This window comes from Heptranchias perlo, chromosome 22 (genome assembly GCF_035084215.1).
Source record: "Heptranchias perlo isolate sHepPer1 chromosome 22, sHepPer1.hap1, whole genome shotgun sequence".
NCBI lineage: Eukaryota > Metazoa > Chordata > Chondrichthyes > Hexanchiformes > Hexanchidae > Heptranchias > Heptranchias perlo.
The window spans coordinates 34970042-34994313 of record NC_090346.1 but is presented as its reverse complement, the minus strand read 5'-3'; the positions used below and the strand labels follow the sequence as shown (position 1 = coordinate 34994313).

General features: G+C 43.1%; 1 protein-coding gene across 7 annotated transcripts in view; it reads right to left on the bottom strand.

The window, feature by feature from the left end:
• Positions 1-24272, bottom strand: part of pdxdc1 (pyridoxal-dependent decarboxylase domain containing 1) — an 84447-nt gene that overhangs the window by 28263 nt on the left and 31912 nt on the right. For 4 of the 7 annotated variants that reach the window (XM_068003234.1, XM_068003235.1, XM_068003236.1 and 1 more), the window contains 8 exons: positions 14317-14385; positions 13951-14029; positions 11598-11682; positions 10890-10938; positions 10448-10549; positions 9977-10102; positions 4838-4888; positions 2167-2247 (listed from right to left, as the gene is read on the bottom strand). In XM_068003234.1, coding sequence (XP_067859335.1) covers positions 2167-2247; positions 4838-4888; positions 9977-10102; positions 10448-10549; positions 10890-10938; positions 11598-11682; positions 13951-14029; positions 14317-14385 — 642 coding nt within the window. The remainder of the gene's footprint in view (positions 1-2166; positions 2248-4837; positions 4889-9976; positions 10103-10447; positions 10550-10889; positions 10939-11597; positions 11683-13950; positions 14030-14316; positions 14386-24272) is intronic. The other 3 variants (XM_068003237.1, XM_068003239.1, XM_068003240.1) reach the window with 1 other exon arrangement.

Sequence of the window (24272 nt, the reverse complement as noted above, 5' to 3'; positions counted from 1 at the left end):
CCCATCCGGACCAGGTGACTTATCTACTTTAAGTACAGCTAGCCTTTCTAGTACCTCCTCTTTATCAATTATTAGCCCATCCAGTATCTCAACTATATCTTCCTCTACTGAGACTGTGGCAGCATCTGCTTCCTTGGTTAAGACGGGTGCAAAGTTCTCATTTAGTACCTCAGCCATGCCCTCTGCCTCCATGAGTAGATCGCCTTTTTGATCCCTGATCAGCCCCACCACTCCTCTTAGTACCTGCTTACTGTTTACATGCCTATAGAAGACTTTTGGATTCCCTTTTATGTTAGCCGCCAGTCTATTCTCATACTCTCTCTTTGCCCCTCTTATTTAGTTTTTCACTTCCCCTCTGAACTTTCTATATTCTGCCTGGTTCTCACTTGTGTTATCAAACTGACATCTGTCATATGCCCCTTTTTCCGCTTCATCTTACTCTCTATCTCTTTTGTCATCCAGGGAGCTCTGGCTTTTTTACCCTAACTTTCTCCCTCGTGGGAATGTACCTAGACTGTACCCAAACCATCTCCTCCTTAAAGGCCACTTATTGTTCAATTACAGTTTTGCCTGCCAATCTTTGATTCCAATTTACCCGGGCCAGATCAGTTCTCATCCCACTGAAATTGGCTCTCCTCCAATTGAGTATTTTTTATTTTAGAGTGGTCCATATCCTTTTCCATAGCTATTCTAAACCTTATGATACTATGATCGCTGTTCCCTAAATGTTACCCCACTGGCACTTGCTCCATTTGGCCTGCCTAATTCCCCAGAATCAAGTCCAGCAATGCCTCCTTCTTCGTTGGGCTGGAAACATTCTGGTCAAGAAAGTTCTCCAGAACACACTTCAAAAATTCCTCCCCCCACTTTGCCCCTTAAATTACTATCCCAGTCTATATTAGGACAGTTGAAGTCCCCTTTTATCACTACTCTACGGCTTTTGCACTTCTCAGTAATTTCCCTGCAAATTTGCTCCTCTATCTCCTCTTCCCACTAGTTGTTGGCCTTTGGAATACACCCAGTAGTGTAATGGTACCTCTATTGTTTTTTTTAAAAACTCTAGCCAAATAGATTCTGCCCATGACCCCTCCAGGACATCCTCTCTCTCCAGCATTGCAATATTCTCCTTAATCAATACTGCCACCACCACCACCCCACCCTTTCTTCCCTTCCCTATCTTTCCTGAACACCTTGTATCCAGGGATATTTAGTACCCAATCCTGCCCTTCTGTTATCGCCACAACATCATATTCCCATATGGCTAATTGCACCTGCAACTCTCCAACCTTGTTTAACACACTTTGTGCATTTACACACATGCACTTGTAACCCTATCTTAGACTTTCTTGTACTCTCTCTTAGTCTGGTCCCATTTACTACCGTACTATTTCTTGCTCTAGTGCTATCTTTCTCCCCCAATCCTTTGTGCACTTTGTTTCTCCTTTCCAATAAAACTCCCTCTACTCAGCCCCAACAACGTGCTTCAGCCCCAACTTCAGAAATGCAACCCCAACAGTGCGACATTTTTCCCAATTCACAAAGCAGTTCATACTACGGCCTATGAGTGGGATTGCCAGTTAGTGCTGAATTAGGCTCATGCCCACTCAGTTTTGGATTGAGATGCCCAAACTCATTTCACATGCAGAGAATATTTTCATCTAATCAATCTGGGCTGGCTTTGAACCTAGGTGACAGACCAGTGCCCAACCCACAGCGCTACCCTGTTTTCCAATACTGTTATCCTATAAAATATGTACAAGTGGAGCTGGGGATTTATTCTTCTTTGGACAATTTTGGGTTTTTTTTTTGAACAAGCAGTTGTCTGGACAAACAACTGATGGCAGATTTTGTCTCACCACATGTGGATATAGTTCTCACCAATGTAATGCAACACATTCCACACTGAACAGCCCTCTTGCCATCTAAATATTAATCTAGTTACAATGATTAAATATTTGGCTATTTTAATTATAACATAAACATGTAATATTCTGATGGATATAAACACACTAAATTAGACAAAGAGCTTTTTTAAAGTTAGAAAATTGGACATTGAATGGATCATGTAACTTCTACATCATGTAGCAGCATATAATTAATGTTTCAAACGAATTGGATGCAAGTTAGAATGAACAGTTTAGCGAGCATCACTCTGCTCCCACCTACAATTGCCAAAACAATATTCCCCAAGATATTCCCTATAGACTTTCCAGTAAATGTCAGTTCCTTGGGTTTGGTGATTACCTCCTGAAATGATTCAGTGAGACCAATCTTATTACAAAAAAAATCTTAAACATTATAAATTAGAAAATAGTTCATAAACAATTTTTATAATTACATTTGAATTGATTATCAGTTGCAGAATAAACAGAACGAGTTTTGAAATCTGTGGTTGTGTCTTCCAAAGTGGCCATTTAAAAAAAAGTTATTCTCTCCCCAAACCAGACACCATTTCCTAGTACAAAAGGTGGGCATGCAACTGCTCCCAAACCTCTGCTAATGCTGTTGTGTAGCAGCTATTAATAGTGCAGGAGCAAGTTGGGACAATATGCACTCTGATTTTTTCCCTATCTTTCCTTCTGCAGGAACACTCCAACTTCACTGGGCACTTCACTCCAGTGGTCTATGCTTACATTTGAAACTTGTAAACAATTTTACAACACCAAGTTATAGTCCAGCAATTTTATTTTAAATTCACAAGCTTTCGGAGATTTTCTCCTTCCTCAGGCAAATGTTATTTGCCTGAGGAAGGAGAAAATCTCCGAAAGCTTGTGAATTTAAAATAAAATTGCTGGACTATAACTTGGTGTTGTAAAATTGTTTACAATTGTCAACCCCAGTCCATCACCGGCATCTCCACATCATGACTACATTTGAAACTGATTAGAGGAAGTCCTTTTCCAATAATTAAAAAGAAACATTTTGAAAATGAATAAGCTAAACAGCTGGCATTGAAAGGCAGCATTTATTGATGTAATAGTGGTTTCCAGCATACGAATCTCCATCTTCGGCCTCTCCCATAAACTTCATACTTTTGCCCCAATTCCATTACCCTCCTTGGCCACTGTCTTAGGTTGAAGCCAACTGTTTGCAACCTTGGCTTCATATCTGACCCCGAGCTGAGCTTCCGACCTCATATCCTCTCCATCACAAAGACCACCTACTTCTACCTCTAGCATCACCTGTCTCCGCCCCAGCCTCAGCCCACCTGTTGCTGAAACCCTCATCCGTGCCTTTGTCACCTCCAGACTTGACTGTTCCAATGCACTGCTGCCTGCATACTCCCCCATAACCAGTTCTGCTCACCCACCACCCCAGTTCTTGCTGACCTACATTGGCTCCCGGCCCCCCAACTTAAAGTGCTCATCCTTGTGTTCAAATTCCTTCATGGCCTTGCCCCTCCCCATCTCTGTAAACTCCTCCAGCCCGATAACCCTCTGTGAACTCTGCGTTCCTCCAACTCTGGACTTTTGTGCATCACCCACTCCCTTCACCCCAACATTGGCGGCTATGCCATCAGCCACCTAGGCGCTAAGCTCTGTAATTCCCTCCCTAAACCTCTCCACCTTTATTTCCTCCTTGAAACATTCCTCTTTGAACATGCCTTTGGTTACCCCTCCTAATAGCTCCTTCTTTGGCTCAGTGTCAATTGCTGTTTGATTACGCTTCTGTCTAATGTCTTAGGCCATTTTTCAATTTTAAAGGCAAGTTGTTGTTAATCTTCAAAGAGAAAGCAGAGGCTAATGATAATGTTATTTATCTCCCTCTTTTAGAAGAGTATTAAAATATGCAATGCTTGCATTTAAGTTCAAATATACACTGGAAGAAATGTATATTTATCAAATTTTTGAAGTGCATCATTACAGCTTACACACTCAAAAGGAGACCAATGAATAATTGCCATCATACTCATTTTCAAAGGGGACTCAGTCTGATGAAAATAAGTCACTTAAAAAGTTTGTTTTAAATTGGAGACTAAAATAAATCTCTGCTTCCAAACTGTAGAAAAATAAAGTTGGTACAGGAGGTTAAAACCACATCCACAAATCTCAAAGCAACAAAACTCAAAGTATCACGTTCATGCACTTTGTGTTTTCAAAGCATTCAGAAATTAAATCAATTATGGTGCTTACAACCCAACATGCACCACAAGTTTCCTTGGATATGTTGTAGAAATAGAATAACAGCTCTCCTTCCGATATATTCTCTACACTGCTCATAGATCGGATAGGTTTTATGTAATGGAATTAACAGGTGATCACTTAAAAAATACTGTAAAACCATCCAGATTTCATTATTTCATTACGCAGCAGATGAGTTTTTTTTATAACTGTTCATTCATTAAAAAAAGTTTTAATCAAAATAACTATCAAATGTTGACTGAATATTTTAAACTGCAATTAAATTGGACACGAGAAAATACTGGTTAGCAAAGACAATACTGAAAAAAAAGATACATTTAAAGAGAACATCTTTTTCCCCAACCCACATTAATTGCGTAAAGTTACTCAAAATGGGAGTCCACACAACATCTTGTTCAGTACATCCCAATTTTTCAAAAGAAACGCAACAGTAGCTTTCTTAAAACTAATATTGTTATTTCTGGAATATATCCAGCAAGTTGGTTTAAAATTAAATTTATCTTTAACAATTGATACAAATCAGAATTAACCAAATGAAAGAAATATAATCTTTAATAACTAAAATTGTGAATAGCAATATTCCTCTTGGGATGTTTTTCTGGTATTGTGTTCTACTAATGTTGCATTACTACTACTGGAATAATCACTGTGTGGTGCTTATTCTACTCAAGTCATCAAACCATGAAAATACATACCGAAGTTCTGATAGAATTTAGTTTTTTTAAGTTTTCCAGCAGTTTCTGGCTCTGAAAAATAAATGAAGCAACTGTTAGTATTTTTGTCCTCCTCCAATTCTGCCCCCGAATTTTAGCCCTTTATATCTGGGGTGGGGATAGTCCCCCCGTGCCTCATCCAAATGGCATTCTTTATGCAAGAAGATGTCATGAGTGCTGACAAACTATTTGAGTATGTGAACCAGATGGAGTCCAATCCTACTGGCATCTAATATCCACATAGGCTCACACCTAGCAGGCACCTCTTAACAGCAAAGAAATGCCTTTTCTCTTCCTCTACCTGGGGAATGCGGAGGTACCATTTACTGTACCCAAAAAAGATTAACAAAAATATGGCTATGAATCTGTGAATTATATGGAGAGGGTCCTGATTGGAAAGGAATACGACTCCTTGTATACAAGTAAAATTGCTGTCACTAGATAGATAATGATAGGAAGACCATTTGGCCCATCTGAGTTCATCAATCCAGAAAGAACCTATAGGTATCACCATCACATTTATTTGTTTCTTAAATGATCCTGGGGTTTTTGCTTCCACTGCCCTACCCTGAAGTCCATGCCAGTCTCTGTGCGTGTGTGAAGAGGAACATGCTGACATCAGTCCTAAATTTGTCTTTCGCTAGTTTGCACTGCGCCCCTTAGTCCTCCTGTAACTGTTTAACTTGAAGTAGTGTTCTGGATTTACCATCTACTATCTTGCATATCTCCATGAGTTCCTCTCTTTGTCACATTCTTTTGAGGCTGAAAAGCCCAAATTGTTCCAGTTTTTCCTCATAACGGTTTTCCAATACTATGGATCAGCTTAGTGGCTCTTCTCTTAACGGCCTGGTAACTTTCCTTGTGCTTTAGTGACCAAAACTGAACAAAGTATTCCAGGTGTTGCCCGACTCCAGTGCAATTTCAGCATGACATCCTTCAATTTATACTCTTATTATTTTGGCTACATAGAATTTACTTTGATTGTTACTTTGCCCCTAGGTGTCTCTTTACCTTTTGCTAGTTCAACAATGTGTGTACATTTTCCTTCCTATGTGCAATACTTAACACTTTGATATCTGTACTGAATTTCATCTGTGTTTGCCCAATTACATATTTTACCTAAATAATTTTGTAGATCTTTGACACTCTCTTTACATTCAATTCCCCACTATCCAAGCTTGATATCATCAGGGTTTGACAAGTTTGGATTGAGCTTCTGAACCCAAGACGTTAATATAAATTAGAAGAGTAGGGCTTCCAACACTGATCCCTGAGCATTCCATTTGTCACTTTCCCCCACTCGTTATAAATGTACTATATAATGTGACTTAAATCAAGAACAAAACATACAAATACACTTATTTTAGTGGTTTCTAGGTTTTTGTTTAATATATAGTAAAAAAATACAAAAGCCAGTGGATTACTTTCAACAAATTTGGTGTTTCAATTTCTAAGAATGATTTGCACCAGAATATCAATAAAAATGGTCTGATATTCCTCACTTGTCCATACATAAAAAGGAGACAGAATCATTGGAGCTCAAGGCGTGGGTTTAAAGGAGTGATGTTGCTGTAGGGTAGGAAGTGTCATCCGCCTCACACGCCTCCCACTTCCCCCGTGAACATCCAACCGCCTAATTCATGGCCGAGCTGTTGAACCTATGTAGACCAGAAGGGATTCTAGAAAGGATGCCTCAAATTGGGCCTGCTGTGTCCTCTGCACAGAGCAGGATGACCCCAGAGTATAATAAAATTGACAGCAAAAAAGATGAGTTGCGTGAGCTTTGCTTTGATACAAGCCTAACTGCTTTTTGAAAGCGTGACCTAAAAGCTTGGAACCACTCGGATTTGAATGTTTACTTGTATCAAAAGATCCAAGATATCTGCATGAAATGAAGCACAGATTCTCCAAGGGCTTGAAAGAAGGCAAAGAGAGTAGCGGTCAATGACCCGGAAGTCTGGTCTATAAAAGTATATGTAGCGTGCTTCCTATACAGTACTCTGCAGTACCACATGAGGCAACCTACCATGGAATCAGGGGGAAAACTCTCCAGTGGCTGGAGTCATACCTAGCACAAAGGAAGATGGTAGTGGTTGTTGGAGGCCAATCATCTCAGCCCCGGGGCATTGCTGCACGAGTTCCTCAGGGCAGTGTCCTAGGCCCAACCGTCTTCAACTGCTTCATCAATGACCTTCCCTCCATCATAAGGTCAGAAATGGGGATGTTCGCTGACGATTGCACAGTGTTCAGTTCCATTCGCAACCCCTCAAATAATGAAGCAGTCCGAGCCTGCATGCAGCAAGACCTGGACAACATCCAGGCTTGGGCTCATAAGTGGCAAGTAACATTCGCGCCAGACAAGTGCCAGGCAATGACCATCTCCAACAAGAGAGAGTCTAACCACATCCCCTCGACATTCAACGGCATTACCATCGCCGAATCCCCCACCATCAACATCCTGGGGGTCACCAATGACCAGGAACTTAACTGGACCAGCCATATAAATACTGTGGCTACAAGAGCAGGTCAGAGGCTGGGTATTCTGCAGCGAGTGACTCACCTCCTGACTCCCCAAAGCCTTTCCACCATCTACAAGGCACAAGTCAGGAGTGTGATGGAAGACTCTCCACTTGCCTGGATGAGTGCTGCTCCAACAATACTCAAGAAGCTCGACACCATCCAGAACAAAGCAGCCCGCTTGATTGGCACCCCATCCACCACCCTAAACATTCACTCCCTTCACCACCGGCGCACCGTGGCTGCAGTGTGCACCATCCACAGGATGCACTGCAGCAACTTGCCAAGGCTTCTTCGACAGCACCTCCCACCTCTACCACCTAGAAGGACAAGAGCAGCAGGCACATGGGAACAACACCACCTGCACGTTCCCCTCCAAGTCACACACCATCCTGACTTGGAAATATATCGCCGTTCCTTCATCGTCGCTGGGTCAAAATCCTGGAACTCCCTTCCTAACAGCACTGTGGGAGAACCTTCACCATATGGACTGCAGCGGTTCAAGAAGGCGGCTAACCACCACCTTCTCGAGGGCAATTACGGATGGGCAATAAATGCCAGCCTCGCCAGTGACGCCGACATCCCATAAACGAATAAAAAAATACTGACAGGGCGAGCACAAGGGCATATTTTAGTAGTTTATGGTTAATATTACAGTGATATGATTGTTCCTGATGTTTGACTCACTTCATTACTGTAATCATGTTTTCTGAGAATCATGAGTTAAATTCTGAGTACATGAGTTAAAAACTTACAAAACTGGTTGGTCCAGGGAAACAAGAATTTGGAGCAGCTTGCAGGCTTGTGGTTTCATAGATTAAAGGGCTTTACTGTACAACACGCTTTAAAATCCTAGCCAGATTTTTGAGAGTGGCAACAAACTGGGAATGTAACACAATCAGACATCCTGAAATTTATTGTGCTGGGCCTTATCACTTTCAATATGGAGAAGCAAGTAGAATGTTGGTCACATCACTAAAACATTGGAGTATAAATCCACAGGGATTATCGAATACACTGGTCAGACCAGACTTGTGAGTACGCTGTGCAATTTATGTCACCATACTTTAAAAGAGACATGCAAGAATCAGAGAGTGCAAAAAACAGCAACAAGAACCATTCTAAGTATAAGGGTGTGTGATTAGGAAAGATTAGAGGAGCTCAAACTCAAGGGAAGATGAGAGGGTCCAATTGAGGAATATAAAGTATTAAATAGCATATCACCTGGATCAACTCCCTCTCCACAACTTGGGTTTGTAGACACTCCATTCTGCCTCCATTGGGTCTACAAATAGACTTCATCCCATCACAGGGCCTCACTGGACTGTTTCACATCATCTCCTCCCTGTCCTCTGTTTATGATCATTAAATTTCTGCCATTCCCATGTACATTGTTTCCATTTACATGTGCATTTTGGCTACCAGCACCACAAGTTTAAAATTCTCATCCCTGTGCTTAAATCCCTATATGGCCGTGCCCACCCCAATCTCTGTAACCTTCTCCAGCCCTACAATTCCCCCATATTCTCCCACTCTGGCCTCTTGAGCATCCCTTCACCCCACTATTAGCTGAAACAGTTGTAATCAAAATCACAAATGACATCCTCTGTGACTGTGACAGTGGCACATTTCACCCCCCCCACCCCACATGTCCTTCTCAATCTCTCTGCAGCCTCCACCTCCCTCCCCTCCTTGAAACCCACCTCTTTGACTAAGCTTTTGGTCGCCACTCCTAATATCTCCTTCTTTGGCTATGAAGTCCTTGAAATGTTGTTCTACATTAAAAGGCACTATATAAATGCAAGTTGCTGTTGTTGTAGATATGGTGAACTCAGAATATTGCTTAACAAGTAAACATAAATTTAAATTAATGAAAGGGAAATTAAAAAGAGATTTTAGAAAAAAAAATGCAAGGGTTATAAATATTTGGAAAACCTCTCTCAGGTAAGGTGATGGAATCAAAGACATTAGTGGAGTTCAAAACGCAGTTGGATGCTAAGAACGAGTGACATTTCTTGTCTTGGACTTTTATGTTCTTAGAGAACAGGAGCAACATCTGCTGTCAGAAAAAACACTTTTGACAAAAATTCAAACTTCTTTTAAATAGGGTTGGCAGGGGGCAGATGGGGGAAAGGTGTCACACACCTAACTGATATTAAATAAACTTTGGGACAGGGGCACCTTCAAGTCATTCCAATCTATATAGGAGAATACTCATGAACATTTTTCCAAATTATTTTTCTCTTTCATGCTTCTAGGCATCTTTGAATATTTTGAAATTGCTATTTTTTCTTACAGATGCTGCTAGTTTTCACATACCCAAACTTCTATCAGGGCAGATGGATCATTTGCAGGTTTCTCCCACAAATACCATCAGACCTGACTGGTTGACAGGAAGCTTGAATCAAGGTGAGCAACCTAGGGTCTCCCCTGTATGTCACCCAAAAGACAAAATGTTATGTGTGGCATTATCTGGCTTGATGAGAACTATTAGTACTCACTCAACCAAATTTGGAGCACCACTTATCTGAGGGCATTATTCATGATTTTGTCAGTGATGGTTAAGTACCAAGCTAAAAGATAAAACAATAAATAGACACTTACCAACTGAGAAGCATACTTGATTCTGTCAACTATCCCATCATGTCCCAAGTACTGTAGAGAGAGCCAGAGGGGCAAAGCTCGAAGTTTCTCAACTGGCTGACTTGAGGTGAGGCCCGCAGCTAGAGACTAAAATGATCACTGAGTATACCACATATTCTAGAGCTCAATAAAAACATTTGAAGATATATACACAGAATTTAAACAATCTTATTTTAAATTTGGAGTACAGAAGTTTCTTTTGGAAACATCTTTCTATAACATTGATTTGGATATTTTTCTGGATTTTTAATCAAACATTTGGCACAAGTAAAATTATTTACATGTAAATATATATTGTAATCACAGTAACTAAATATTTCAGGCCATACAATCCCTTAAATTTAACAGAATATGAACTTAGATTATTTATATTTGCATACATACATTCTTAGATTATTTGCATATTTGTCCTTGAAGCAATAACCCACTTACCAGTGAAGGATCCTCATGTCTATACAGTGTCACTGCAGGCACAGCTGGGAGACCTAACCAGGGTCCTAAAGTCAAGGTCATGCTGTCACATTTAGTTGCAGCCTGTAAACATGAGAGAGTTAAATATCTGCACAATACACACCCTAATATAGTCTTCAATGGTTTTAAACAGTAAATCCTAATGACAGCCATACAAAGGTAGAGTCAAACATTAAGGATTCATTCCAGAGTTGAAAACAAGATTTCTTCTCATGGCTTTCTGGAAGCATAACAGTGCTTACTACCTACTTTACATAATCTTGGAACCAGTATTATAACACATTCTATGAATATTAAGTTTACACTAACTGAAATTCCATGTGCTCCAGGAATCATATGAACCTTAAAAATGCAGTAACTAAAATGAACAAAGTACATCACTAAAACCAGAAATGGTACTAACCAGTACAGATGAGGAAACATAACCTAGTGTCAATGTGGCCAAATTAACACTGCAAAACAAAAACATTTCATTTTAGCAACACACCAGAGATCAGTGAAAACATTTGGCAAAAGAGAGGTATACTAGAAAGGTGTACTTAATAGAATACAAAACCTTTCTGGCTCTATGCAGATTAGTCTAGTCTTCCCCTGCCAAGCATGGAGACACTGTAGTGCCACACCTCTGGCTCCAGCGAGATCAACACAGATTAGGAATCAACCTCTGAGCTCCCTGGTCTGTATGACTCAGTGTTACTCTATATGACCTCTAATCCTTTGTGTAATTTTTGGCATAGACAAAAATCCAATCTGTCACTCCGGCTATCCTTTGCTCACTTTTGAGCAGGCACATATGGTAAGAAATGGACTACATGTATCTAGCAATGAATTATCTGCTGAAAAACAACAATGTTAAAATTAGTAGTTACATGTAGTTATTCATTTTTGGATACCAATTGCGTCAGCTAAAAATATGTACAAGTAGAAATCTTAAAATGTTTCCATCATCAAAACATTTCCGTGGACTGATCACACTAAATCCTTATTTAAGTAATTTGCTGTACAAATGTAATAATGAAATGGTGTGGTGTATTCATAGGATGAGAAAATTTAGTAGTAAATGAGTTGCATTAAAGTTAGCATTGAACTTGGTTAAGGTACTTATTCTTACCCCTCTACGTGCAACCACATCTTATACTGACTGCAGAGTTCCTTTAACCGTGCAAGTTTATCTGTATGCCCTGCGCCTGGTGTGCCTAAAATAAAGTTAAAAAACCTACATGTCAATGAGATTCATACAGATCAAGTATCACCTCCAGCGATCCAACTGGCAATCTCTGTAGCACTGATCTCAGTGAAGGTGCTGATTTTAAATCAATACAAAGCCTTCCTGTTTAAGAGTGCTAATGTGCTGGTGAGGACTGCGTTTAAACAAAGGCACTCTGTATGGATTCTAAAGTTGTCAGCTCCGCTTATATCAGCGCTGCAGAGGCTGCCTACAGGATTCCTGAGATGAATGAATACAGCCTATAAAACTCACATGATATGGGGGCACCATGTGCCATGTGATCAACAACAAAAACTTGCATTTATATAGCGCCCTTAACGTTGAAGAACATCCCAAGACACTTCACAGAGGTGTAATCAGACAAAATGGACACTGAGCCAAAGAAAATATTTCGAGGGGTTACTAAATACTTAGTCAAAGAAGTGGTTAGTAAGGAGGGTTTTAAAGGAGAAAAGAAGGTGGAGAGATCTCTTAGGGAGGCCATTCTACAGTGTGGGGCCTAGACAGCTGGAGGCACGGCTGCCAATGTGGGGCAAAGGAACAGCGGATGCACAAGATGCCTGAGTCGGAGGAAAGGAAAGTTCTAAGGAGGTTGTAGGGCTGGAGGAGGTTAAAGAAATAGGGAGAGGCGAGGCCATTCAGGAATTTCAACACGAGGATGAGAATTTTAAATCGGAGGCGTTGGGGAACCGGGAGCCAATGTAGGTAAGCATGGACAGGAGTGATGGGTGGGCAGGATTTGGTGCAAGATAAAATACGGGCAGTAGAGTTTTGGACGAGCTGACTTTTACAAGATGTGACGGATGGGAGAGTTTTGGAATGCTCTGGCCTGAAGATGACAAAGGCATGAATGAGGGTTTCAGCAACAGATGGCCTGAGATGGGGCGGAGGCGGGTGATGTTATGGAAGTGAAAGTAGGCAGTCTTTGTAATGGAGAGGATATGGGGGTCAAAGATCAGTTTGGGGTCAAATAGGTCACCGATGTTGCAAACACTGTGGTTTAGTGTGGCTGGGGAGGAGGATGGAATCAATGGCAATCATATGGAGTTTGTGGCGGGGATGAAGACGATGCTTTTTTTCCAATGTTTAACTGGAGGAAATCATGGCTCATCCAAGACTGGCTGTTGGGCAAGCAATCTGACAGCACAGAGGCAGTTGAGGGGGTCGAGAGAGGTGGTAAAGAAGTAGAGATGGGTGCCATCAGCGTACATGGGGAAGCTGACTCCATGTCAGTGGATCATATCGCCGAGGGGCAGCATGTAGAAGAGGGGGCCAAGAACAGATTCTTGGGAGACTCCAGAGGTGACAGCACTGGGGCAGGAAGCTAAGCCATTGTTTGAGATGGTCTAGCTATGATTGGATAGGTAGGATTGGAACCAAGTAATGGCAGTCCCACTGCGCTGGACAATGAAGGAGAGGCATTGGAGGAGCAAGGTGTGGTCAGCCAGTCACAGAAAATGTCATTTGTTATTTTTATTAGAGCTGCTTTAGTCTTGTGGTAGGGGCGGAAGCCTGATTAAGAGATTCAAAATGGAGTTATGAGAAAGACGGGCATGGATTTGGGAAGCGATAACATGTTCAAAGACTTTGGAGAGGAAAAGGAAGTTGGAGATGGGGTGGTAGTTTGTAAGGACAGATGGGTCAAGGGTAGAATTTTGAGTAGGTGGTGATAATGGCGGCTTTGGAAGGTGGGGAGCAGTACCCGAGGGGAAGGATCAGTCACAATATTAGCTGGTATGGGGGTTAGGAAAGGAAGTTGTGCGGTCAGCAGTTTAATGGGAATGGGGTCAAGCGAGCAGGAGGTGGGTCTCATGGACAAGATGAGCTTGGAGAGGGTATAAAGAGAGATGGGAAACTAGACAAAGATGCGGGATCCGGACTAGGGAAGCAGCAGAGACAACTAACAGATTGTCTTAATCCTAGTGACGAAGAAGTCCACGAGCTCCTCGTACTTGGTGGAGGTGAGGGTTAAGGGCGTAGGAGAGAGGGATTTATGGAGATGATTGGTAGTGGAGTAAAGAAGCTGGGGGGTAATCAGATCAGCTGACTGACCAGCTGATCCTGCTGGCAGTAGGACTGTGCTGAATTTTTAAAAAATGCTGGAGGCCCCAAATTCCACCAGTCTCCCTTAATCGATGAAAATTCACATGGATAATTGAGAATATCGTTATTGGGAGCACGGGCAATTGAGGTGCCATTACATATAAAACCATGTTCTCACAGTTTTATTACATACCTGAATTTGCTACAAGTAACAGAGGAAGTTTTCCAGATTCAATATCATCTTTAATAAGCCTTTCCAGTAGGGCTACATCCTGTCAAAGCAATAAATGACAAAGTATTAAAATAGGGCAAACTGTAGTTGGCATAACTATCTTTGCAAGCATTAATGCTAGAGCAAGGGTGTTTTAAAGTGCTTTGGCAGTAGCAATCGAGCTGCAAGCACCAGGTGCTATACAAGTATATAATCATAATATTATGGTGAGGTGGTACTGTAAATGGGTTTCCTGAAGCTGAAGGAGTGGATTGAATTGAAAATACAAGTGTGAGTATTCTCATTTCTCCTCCACTTGCCAATACAGATTATAAATCAAGAACTCACCATTTGATGCTGAGATCCAAACATGGTGTTACAAGGCACACTGCACATACAGGAGATGGGGAGACCAAGCTACAATGGAGAGAAACAGACACAGTTTTGTCACAGTATACTGTAGGTTCTTATTTTCCTGCAACCAATACATTTTCCTTCTAAAAAGAAAAATAAACTTGGTGTTGCAAAAGATCACAAGTTTACTGTAATGCTGAAATAGAAAAACATCTAGGAAACCAAAAATATAATAAAGAATAGTCAGCACAGATTTCAAAAGGGAAAGTCATGCGTGAATTCTTTGAAGAAGCAACATAAGAACATAAGAAATAATGGCAGGAGTAGGCTATACAGCCCCTCGAGCCTGCTCCATCATTCAGTAAGATCATGGCTGACCTTCTACCTCAACTCCACTTTCCCACCCTATCCCCAGATTCCCTTAGTGTCCAAAAATCTATCAATCTCAGTCTTGAATATACTCAACGGCTGAGCATCCACAGCCTTCTAAAGTAGAGAATTCCAAAGATTCACAGCCCTCTGAGTGAAGAAATTGTTCCTCATCTCAGTCCTAAATGGCCGACCCCTTATCTTAAGATTATGACCCCTAGTTCTAATCTCTCCAACCAGGGGAAACAGCCTCTCAGCGTCTACCCTGTTCAGCCCTCTAAGAATTTTATACGTTTCAATGAGATCATCTCTCATTCTTCTCAACTCGAGAATATAGACCCTTTCTACTCAATCTCTCCTCATAGGACAACCCTCTCATCCAAGGGATCAATCTAGTGAATTTTCGTTGCACCCCCTCTAAGGCAAGTATATCTTTCCTTAGATAAGGAGACCAAAACTGTACACAGTACTCCAGGTGTGGTCTCACCAGAGCCCTATATAATTGCAGCAAGACCTCCTTACTCTTATACTCCAACCCCCTATCAGAAAAAGTAGACAAGGGTAATGCAGTCGATGTAATATATTTGGATTTTTAAAAGGCTTTCGATATAGTACCGCATAGTAAACGCATGGCTAAGGTCAGAGCACGTGGAGTCAGGGGACAAGTATCGGAATGGACAGCAAGCTGGTGACATAACAGAAAACAGAGTGGGGGTTAAAGGCAGTTACTCAGACTGGCAAAAGGTGGGAAGTGGTGTGCCACAAGGATCGGTGCTTGGGTCTCTGTTGTTCACTATTTACATAAACGATTTAGACTCTGGAATCGGAAGTACAATTTCAAAATTTGCAGACGATACCAAATTGGGGGGTATAGTTAATACAGAGAAGGACTGCAATAAAATACAGGAAGACATTAATAAACTTGCAGAATGTGCGTGTAATTTGGCAAATGAATTTCAATGTGGACAAGTGTGAGGCATTACATTTTGGTAGGAAGAATAAGGGGGCCACATACTGCTTGGATAATAGGAGTCTAAATGGGGTAGAGGAGCAGAGGGATTTGGGGGGGGGGGGTACAAATACACAGGTTAATAAAGGCCATACAAAAAGCAAACCAAGCACTGGGTTTCATTTCTAGAGGGATAGAATTGAAAAGCAGAGAAGTTATGTTAAATTTGTATATAACCTTGGTTAGAACACACTTGGTCACACTCATAAAAATGACATTGAGGCAGTGGAGAAGGTGCAAAAACGATTTACTAGGATGATGCCAGAACTGAGAGGTTATACTTATCAGGAAAGATTGAGCAGGCTAGGGCTCTTTTCTCTAGAAAAAAAGATTGAAGGGTGACCTGATAGAGGTCTTTAAGATTATAAAAGGGTTTGATAGGGTAGACGTAGAGAAAATGTTTCCACTTGCGGAGGAGACCAGAAGTAGGGGCCATAAATAAAAGATAGTCACTAATAAATCCAATAGGGAATTCAGGAGAACCTTCTTTACCCAGGGAGTGGTTAGAATGTGGAAATCACTACCACAAGAAGTAGTTGAGGCGTCTAGCATTGATGCATTTAAGGGGAAGCTAGATAAACACTTGAGGGAGAAAGAAATAGAAGGATATGCTGATAGGGTTAGGTGAAGTAGGGAAGGAGGAGGCTCATGTGGAACATAAACATCGGCATGGACCTGTAGGGCTGAATGGCCGATTTCTGTGATGTACATTCTATGTAATTCTATGTAATTTCCAACGGCCTCTGCTCCCAACTACTATGAAGTGTATATGTTGTGATTGACACTACACTGCCACAGCCATTAATCTTAACTACATTAACAGGCATTTTATGTTATTACAACATCTTGAAGCAAATAAAACCATAGGCACAAAATTAAACATTCTGTTTCACGTAAAAGCAATACAGTGGGGCAGAAGCTGCTTGCAAAATAACGGTGAGCGCTCATCGTTGATAGTGGCGAAATGGAGGAGCAAGTTGGCATTCACACAATCGCAGTGAAATGTGGAAATCCGGAACTTGCTCCGACTGGTTCGCCGGCGATAGGACAGCTTCCAATTAAAAGGACATCGCAATCAGTGAAATCATTGAAAAAAAATGCCAACTTGCTCATTACTCCTTATTTTGATAGTCTTTGGTCATAAAAATGTTTTTTTTAATGAATTAAATTGTTTTTTAAACTTTTCCCTTCTGTCTCCTTTATTTAATTCAATTATTTCTCACCCTCTCTTTTTTTCGCTGTCTATAACTGATTTTAATGTTGTATCTTGCACTTCCTGATTTCCACATTCGAAGCCTACAGAAACACTTTCGCAGCTTCTCAAAAATACTGCAATTTGATTGGTCGAGGGGAGAACATAAGAAACAAGAGCAGGAATAGGTGATACGCACCCTCGAGCTTGCTCCGCCATTTAATCAGATCATGGCTGATCTTCAACCTCAACTCCACTTTCCTGCCCGATCCCCATATCCCTTAATTCCCCTAGAATCCAAAAATGTATCTATCTATCTCAGCTTGAATATACTCAACGTCTCAGCATCCACAATCCTCAGGGGTAGAGAATTCCAAAGATTCACAACCATTTGAGCAAAGAAATTCCTTCTCATCTCAGTCTTAAATGGCCGATCCCATATCCTGCAACTACACCCTCTAATTCTAGACACTCTAGCCAGGCAAAACGATCTCTCAGCATCTACCTTGTCAAGCCCCCTCAGAATCTTATATGTTGCAATGAGATCACTTCTCATTCTTCTAAACTCGAGAGTATAGGCCCATTCTACTCAACCGCTCTTCATAGGACAACCCTCTAATCCCAGGAATTAATCTAGTGAACCTCCAATGCACCGCCTCTAAGGCAAGCATATCCTTCCTTAGATAAGGAGACCAAAACTGTAAGCAGTACTCCAGGTGAGGTCTCACCAAAGCCCAGTACAATTGTAGTAAGACTTCCTTACTCTTGTACTCCAACCCCCTTGCTATAAAGGCCAACATGCCTTTGCTTTCCTAATTGCCTACTGTACTTGCATGCTAACTTTTTGTGTTTCTTCTACCAGGACACCCAAGTCTCTCTGGACACCAACATTTAGTAGTTTCTCAGCATTTAAAAGATATTCTGTTTTTCTATTCTTCCTACCAAAGTGAATAACCTCACATTTCCCCACATTATACTCCATTTGCCCCTACTTGCCCACTCACTTAACCTGCCTATATCCTTTTGCAGACTCTTTGGGCCTGATTTTAGGAGGGAGGCGGGTTGGCAGCGGGGGTGGGGGGGTCGACTGGGCGCGTGGGTAACGCGCCCAGTGAAATCGGGGTGCTCCGCACGCGATCGCAGCCTAATTGAAGGTACTTATGCGTGCTTCTGGGTTTTCCGTTCCAGATCTGCGCAGCAGGCGCACTGCGCACCCACATCACAGGCTGTCAGCAAGAGGAGCCCAATTCAAAGGGGCAGTGCTCCAATGCTCCTTCCTGCAGCAAGGAGCATGGAGCAGGTCAGAGGCAAGGTTGTCTGGCTCCTCACTCCAGGTGCTGCTTGATGGGGTGAGGAGTGGGAGGGAATTTTTTTTTTCCATCTGATGGGAGGAGGTGGCCTCCCGCTACCACCAAGAAGGCCTGGCTGGGGGTGGCCGAGGAGGTCAGCAGCAGCAGCAGCAATGTGTGCCGAACTGGGTCCAGTGCAGGAAGCACTTTAATGACCTAACCAGGTCAGCCAAAGTGAGTATACTTAACCATTCTCCCACACTCAGTCTTCCAAATCACCTCCACCACCACTCAACTCCTTCTGCACTGCCACCTCAATGCTCTCGCATCACTCCTCACATCCACTCAACAATCATCCTCACCTTGCCTGCACTTACTCACTGCTCCAGTTCCCATTCGAACACTACCACGCAACCCAATCCTCATACAATTTAATGGCTGTGTCTCACACGCACCCTCCCAAACATCTCCCTCATGGTCACCCCCACCCACACCAATGCATGCAGCGGGTCACTATGCAACCACCACTCAATCATGCCTCTCTGTGTTTTGCCTTGATACAAAAAGAGATGCCAGAATGCCCGGGAGAGGGCAAGAACCGGAGGGGGCCTGCCACACCAGGTGGTCTTAACGGACGCGGAGCAGCAGGCATTGGAACTAAGCCGGACGCTGGAGTGCCTGTCCGTGGCAGACGCCGAGACTAGGAGCGCACAAACGGCTGGTGACAGAAATCTGACACTCAGCACTCATGATAGTGAATGATCTTAGCATCACTTGGCATCTGCAGCACCTCAATATCTATCCACATACTTAATATTGCTTTCTGTTCTCTTGCAGGGCCACCTGCAACCGCCGTGACTGCGGAGGGCGATTCCTCAGAGGACCTGCCGGCCTCTGGGGGTGCATTGTCACATCTGAGCCAGCCATCCACCTGTGCAGATACACGCACCTCGGTGGGTCCCCATCCTCAGTTAATTGGGCTTGCACATGGTGAGTCACCACGCACATGTGAGCACGAGCAGACCCTGGTGGGAGGGGCAGCCGTGGAGAGTCCGCGTCGGTGGGAGCACTCTTCTCCAGGCTCTGCTCAGCTGAACCCTGAGGGCCAGCCATGAAAAGGAGAGTCATCGAGGGCCAGCAGCACATTGCCGAGGTACTGGAAAAGTTGCCACGCGCACTCTCCACAATCGCGCAGAGGATGGAGGAGTCCAACTCCTGCAAGAGTGGAATGGTGGCACAGATACAGGGGGGTATCTCCGAGATACTGTCACAGGGACGTGAAGGCATCTCTGAGATAGTGTCGCGGTTAGGTGCGGGAATGTGTGCGATGGAGGAAAGGCTAGCCTCCATCGAGATTCAAGCACGGCTCAACAATGAGTCCATTCAGGGTCTGACAACGGCCGTTTCAAATTCAGGGTGAGCAACATTCTGCCGCCTTAAACAGGCTGACAGATACATTACAACTGGCCTTCCAAGGCTTCACACAAGTCCTCCAAACTGTTGTCCAGCAGGGTGGAAGGAGTGATGTGGGCCTGGGCCAAGAGAGGGATGATGGTGAAAGGGGACATGGAAGTGGGGACGCCACTCAATGCGCATCCACGTCTCACCCGTTATCCCCCCTCTCAACCAGTACCCACAATGCTGCCTCCTCTCCAGGTGGCCGAGTCTGCCCCTGCACAGGTGCAGCTGGAGCAGTCTTCGGTGGGGCCCTCCCGGGCACTGAAACCCAGAGGACGTCTGCGCAAAGCAGCTCATCAGTCAAAGCATGGACAAGAGCAACCTGCCACTACCTCTGCTGAAGCCACAGGGGTAGCACCACGCAGGGGTTCCCGTAAACGTATGGCTATGGTTTTGTGAACACAAAGGGGATGCAGAAGGGTGTATGATGGAATGTCATGTTTTTGATTTACTTTTGTTTGTTTTGCAAAGCACATTAAAATTTGTTATCACCACTACTGCCATGTCTTTGCAAATCTTGTCAGTTTTGTGCAATAATTCCCTTTCCTGAGGATCACCATGAAGACCCGCACCTGATGCCACCCATTGTGCCACTGCAGAGTGGGTATAGGTGTATTTGCAGGGCTCTTTTGTGCAGACGACTGAGACGCTGGTGATGTCCCCGGTGGCACCCTGGAAGGATCCAGAGGAGAAGTTGTTGAGGGCAGTGGTGACTTTGACAGCGACAGGTAAGAAGATGGTGCTCGGGCCAGCCGGGAGCAGCTCGGCATCAAGGACACTGCAGATGTCCACGACTACATGTCGAGTGGCTCTGAGCCTCCGTATGCACTGCTCCTCAGAGAGGTCCACGAAGCTGAGCCTCGGTCTGTAGACCCTGTGGCGAGGGTAGTGCCTTCTGTGATGCATCTCTCTCTGTGGTTGCCCTCCCTCTTGCTGTGCCAGGTGGATGTGTCACAGCACTGTGTTGTGGAGCTCCATGTGTCAGAGGTGGACAGCGTGACCGGCGAGGCTGGTGATGCTGTTCGTCCTCAGAGGAGGTCAAGACTGCAGCCATGGCGGCCCCCATCCGGAAGATGTACGTTTGAGGGGGTCCGCAAGGTAGGTAAATACGTCTGCACACTGGAGTTGAGGTTCCAGGTTGGTGAATTTTAGTGTTAGGAGGAGGGTGGTGCAGGCCAAACTTTGTCCAAAGTGACAGAGTGGCCTCCTGCAATGAGTGAGGGTCTCCCCCCCCACCTGTCAAATGGACCTTTGGAGCTCCCACAGGCTGGGAGTGTTTCCCCCAGTACGGGAAAGAGTCTCAGTTGAGATGAAAATCCCACCCCTCCTAAAATATCATGTCAATCAGGTCTGCTAACGACTTGAAGTATTAAAATAATTGCCTTAAGTGGGATCCCGCCGGCTTTAATTGCCGGTGGGTGTCCCGCCGGCTTTAATTGCCCGTGGGGGTCCCGCATGCGGGGGCTGCGCGCGCATCTAAGCATGTCATTGGGGAACCCGGAAGTAAGCGGGTTGGATCCGGGCTCCAGACCCGCCCCGAGAATCCCGAATTTTCGGAGCCCCCCCACCCCCGCCACGAACACACCCGCTCGGCCATCCTAAAATCGACCCCTTTGTGTCTCTCACTTAGCTTTGTATTGTCAGCAAACTTAGATACAGTAGAATCATAGAAAGATTACAGCATGGAAGAAGGCCATTCGTCCCATCGAGTCCATGCTGGCTCTATGCAAGAGCAATCCAGCTTGTCCCACTCTCCCACCCTAACCCCGTAGCCATGCAAATTTTTTCTTCCCAAGTACTTATCCAGTTCCCTTTTGGAGGCCATGATTGAATCTGCCTTCACCACCTCCTCGGGCAGTGCATTCCAGATCCTAACCACTCGCTGTGTAAAAATATTTTTCCTCGTGTCACCTTTGGTTCTTTTGCCAATCACCTTAAATCTATGTCCTCTGGTTCTTGACCCTTCTGCCAATGGGAACAGTTTCTATCTACTCTGTCTAGACCCTTCATGATTTTGAATTCCTCTATCAAATCTCCTTGCAACCATCTCTGTTCCAAGGAGAGCAACCCCAGCTTCTCCAGTCTATCCGCGTAACTAAAGTCCCTCATCCCTGGAATCATACTAGTACATCTCTTCTGCACCCTCTCTAAGGCCTTCGCATCTTTCCTAAAGTGCGGTGTCCAGAACTGGTCCAGTCCAATACTCCAGTTGTGGCTGAGCCAATGTTTTATAAAGGTTCATCATGACTTCCATACTTTTGTTCTCTATGCCTCTATTTATAAATGATGTGGAGATGCCGGTGATGGACTGGGGTGGACAAATGTAAGGAATCTTACAACACCAGGTTATAGTCCAACAAATTTATTTTAAAATCACAAGCTTTCGGAGATTATCTCCTTCGTCAGATGATTGAATGAAAAGGTTCTCAAATCGCATATCTTATACGATGTTGGGACAGCATCACACCAATCAAAAGGTGTCGTTGTTATTCAAACAGGCCAGTCACGGAGAACAGCACGTCCCAGTACACTTCGGGTAAGCGTTCTCCAAGGCGGCCTTCGAGACACACGACAACGCAAAATCGTCGAGCAGAAGTTGATAGCCAAGTTCCGCACCCATGAGGACGGCCTCAACCGGGATCTTGGGTTCATGTCACGCTACACGTAACCCCACCAGCAAAAAGGGGGAAAAAATTTATATGTTTTTTAAAATTCTCTCTCTCTCTCTCTCTGCCATTTTAAGTTTCTTTCTGCCTGCCTGTGTAAAAGACACAATGTATATCGAGTGTACTGGGACGTGCTGTTCTCCGTGACTGGCCTGTTTGAATAACAACGACACCTTTTGATTGGTGTGATGCTGTCCCAACATCGTATAAGATATGCGATTTGAGAACCTTTTCATTCAATCATCTGACGAAGGAGATAATCTCCGAAAGCTTGTGATTTTAAAATAAATTTGTTGGACTATAACCTGGTGTTGTAAGATTCCTTACATCTATTTATAAAGCACAGGATCCCGTATGCTTTTTTTAAACCGCTTTCTCAACCTGCCCTGCCACCTTCAATGATTTGTGCACATATACCCCCCCCCCCCATATTACACTCGGTCCCTTCATCCAAGTCACTAATATAGATCGTAAATAGCTGAGGTGCAAGCAGCGATCCTTGCGGTACCCCACTGGTTCCAACCTGCCAACCTGAAAATGACCCGTTTATCCCTACTTTCTTTTTTCTGTCTGTTAACCAATCCTCTATCCATGCCAATGTTACCCCCAACCCCATGAGCCTTATCTTGCATAACAACCTTTTATGTGGCACCTTATCGAATGCCTTTTGAAAATCCAAATGTATTACATCCACTGGTTCCTCTATCTACCCTGCTAGTTACATCCTCAAAAAACTCTAAAAAATCTGGCAAACACAATTTTGGAAGATCATTACCAATGTATCTCTGGATCATAACCAATGTATCTCTGCAGCCACCTCTTTTAGAACCCTTGGATGAGGCTATCAGGTCCAGGGGATTTATTGGCTTTTAGTCCCATTAATTTCTCCAGTACTTTTTCTCTTCTGATAATAATTACTTTAAGTTCCTCACTCTCATTAGCCCCTTGATTCCCCATTATTTCTGGTAAGTTTTTTGTGTCTTCTACTGTGAAGACAGATACAAAATATTTGTTTAATGTCTCTGCCATTTCCTGATTCCCCATTATAATTACTCACCTAAGGGACCAACATTTTACTTTTACTACTCTCTTCCTTTTTACATACTTGTAGAAGTTCTTACAATCTGTTTTTATATTTCTTGCTAGTTTACTTTCATATTCTATTTTCTCCCTTTTTAATCAATTTTTTGGTCGTCCTTTGTTGGTTTCTAAAACTCTCCCAATCCTCAGGCTTACTACTCTTCTTGGCAACATTATAGGCCTCTCCTTAGCTTCTTTAGTTAATCACTTTTCCTGTGGAGTTTTTATTTCTCAATGGAATGTATATTCGTGAGAATATTGAAGTATTTCTTTAAATATTTGCCATTGCTGTTCAACTGTCATACCCTTTAATTTAGTTTCCCAATCTACTTTAGCCAACTCGCCCCTCATACCTATGTAATTGGCTTTATTTAAGTTTAAGACTCTAGTTTCGGACTTAAGTACGTCACTCTCAAACTCAATGTGAAATTCTATCATAATATGCTTACTCTTCCCCAGAGGATCTTTTACTGTGAGATTACTAATTAACCCTGTCTCATTACACAATACAAGATCTAAAATAGCCTGTTCCCTGGTTGGTTCCATTCAGAAACAGAAATGAAGAACAACATATAAATGAATATATAAATTATTCCAAATAATGGATGGCAAAGAATGAATTACTTGAATATATTGGATGGGTCTCTCAGATTTGTATTTGTAAGTCCATTCGCATCTGATCCTTTGGTTATATACTGACCCAAAACCAATACGTCTGTAATTAATCCCTTTTCAGTTGTTATTCTGTATACATGTAGTAGGGACAGTTATGTATTTTACCTGGTTGCAGATATACTGGCCCAGACCTGTCAAGAGGCAGCACTAATATAGAGGACAGGGGACTTATTGCTCTAGGAAACCGTCTCGAATGCATTCCATGAACTCGT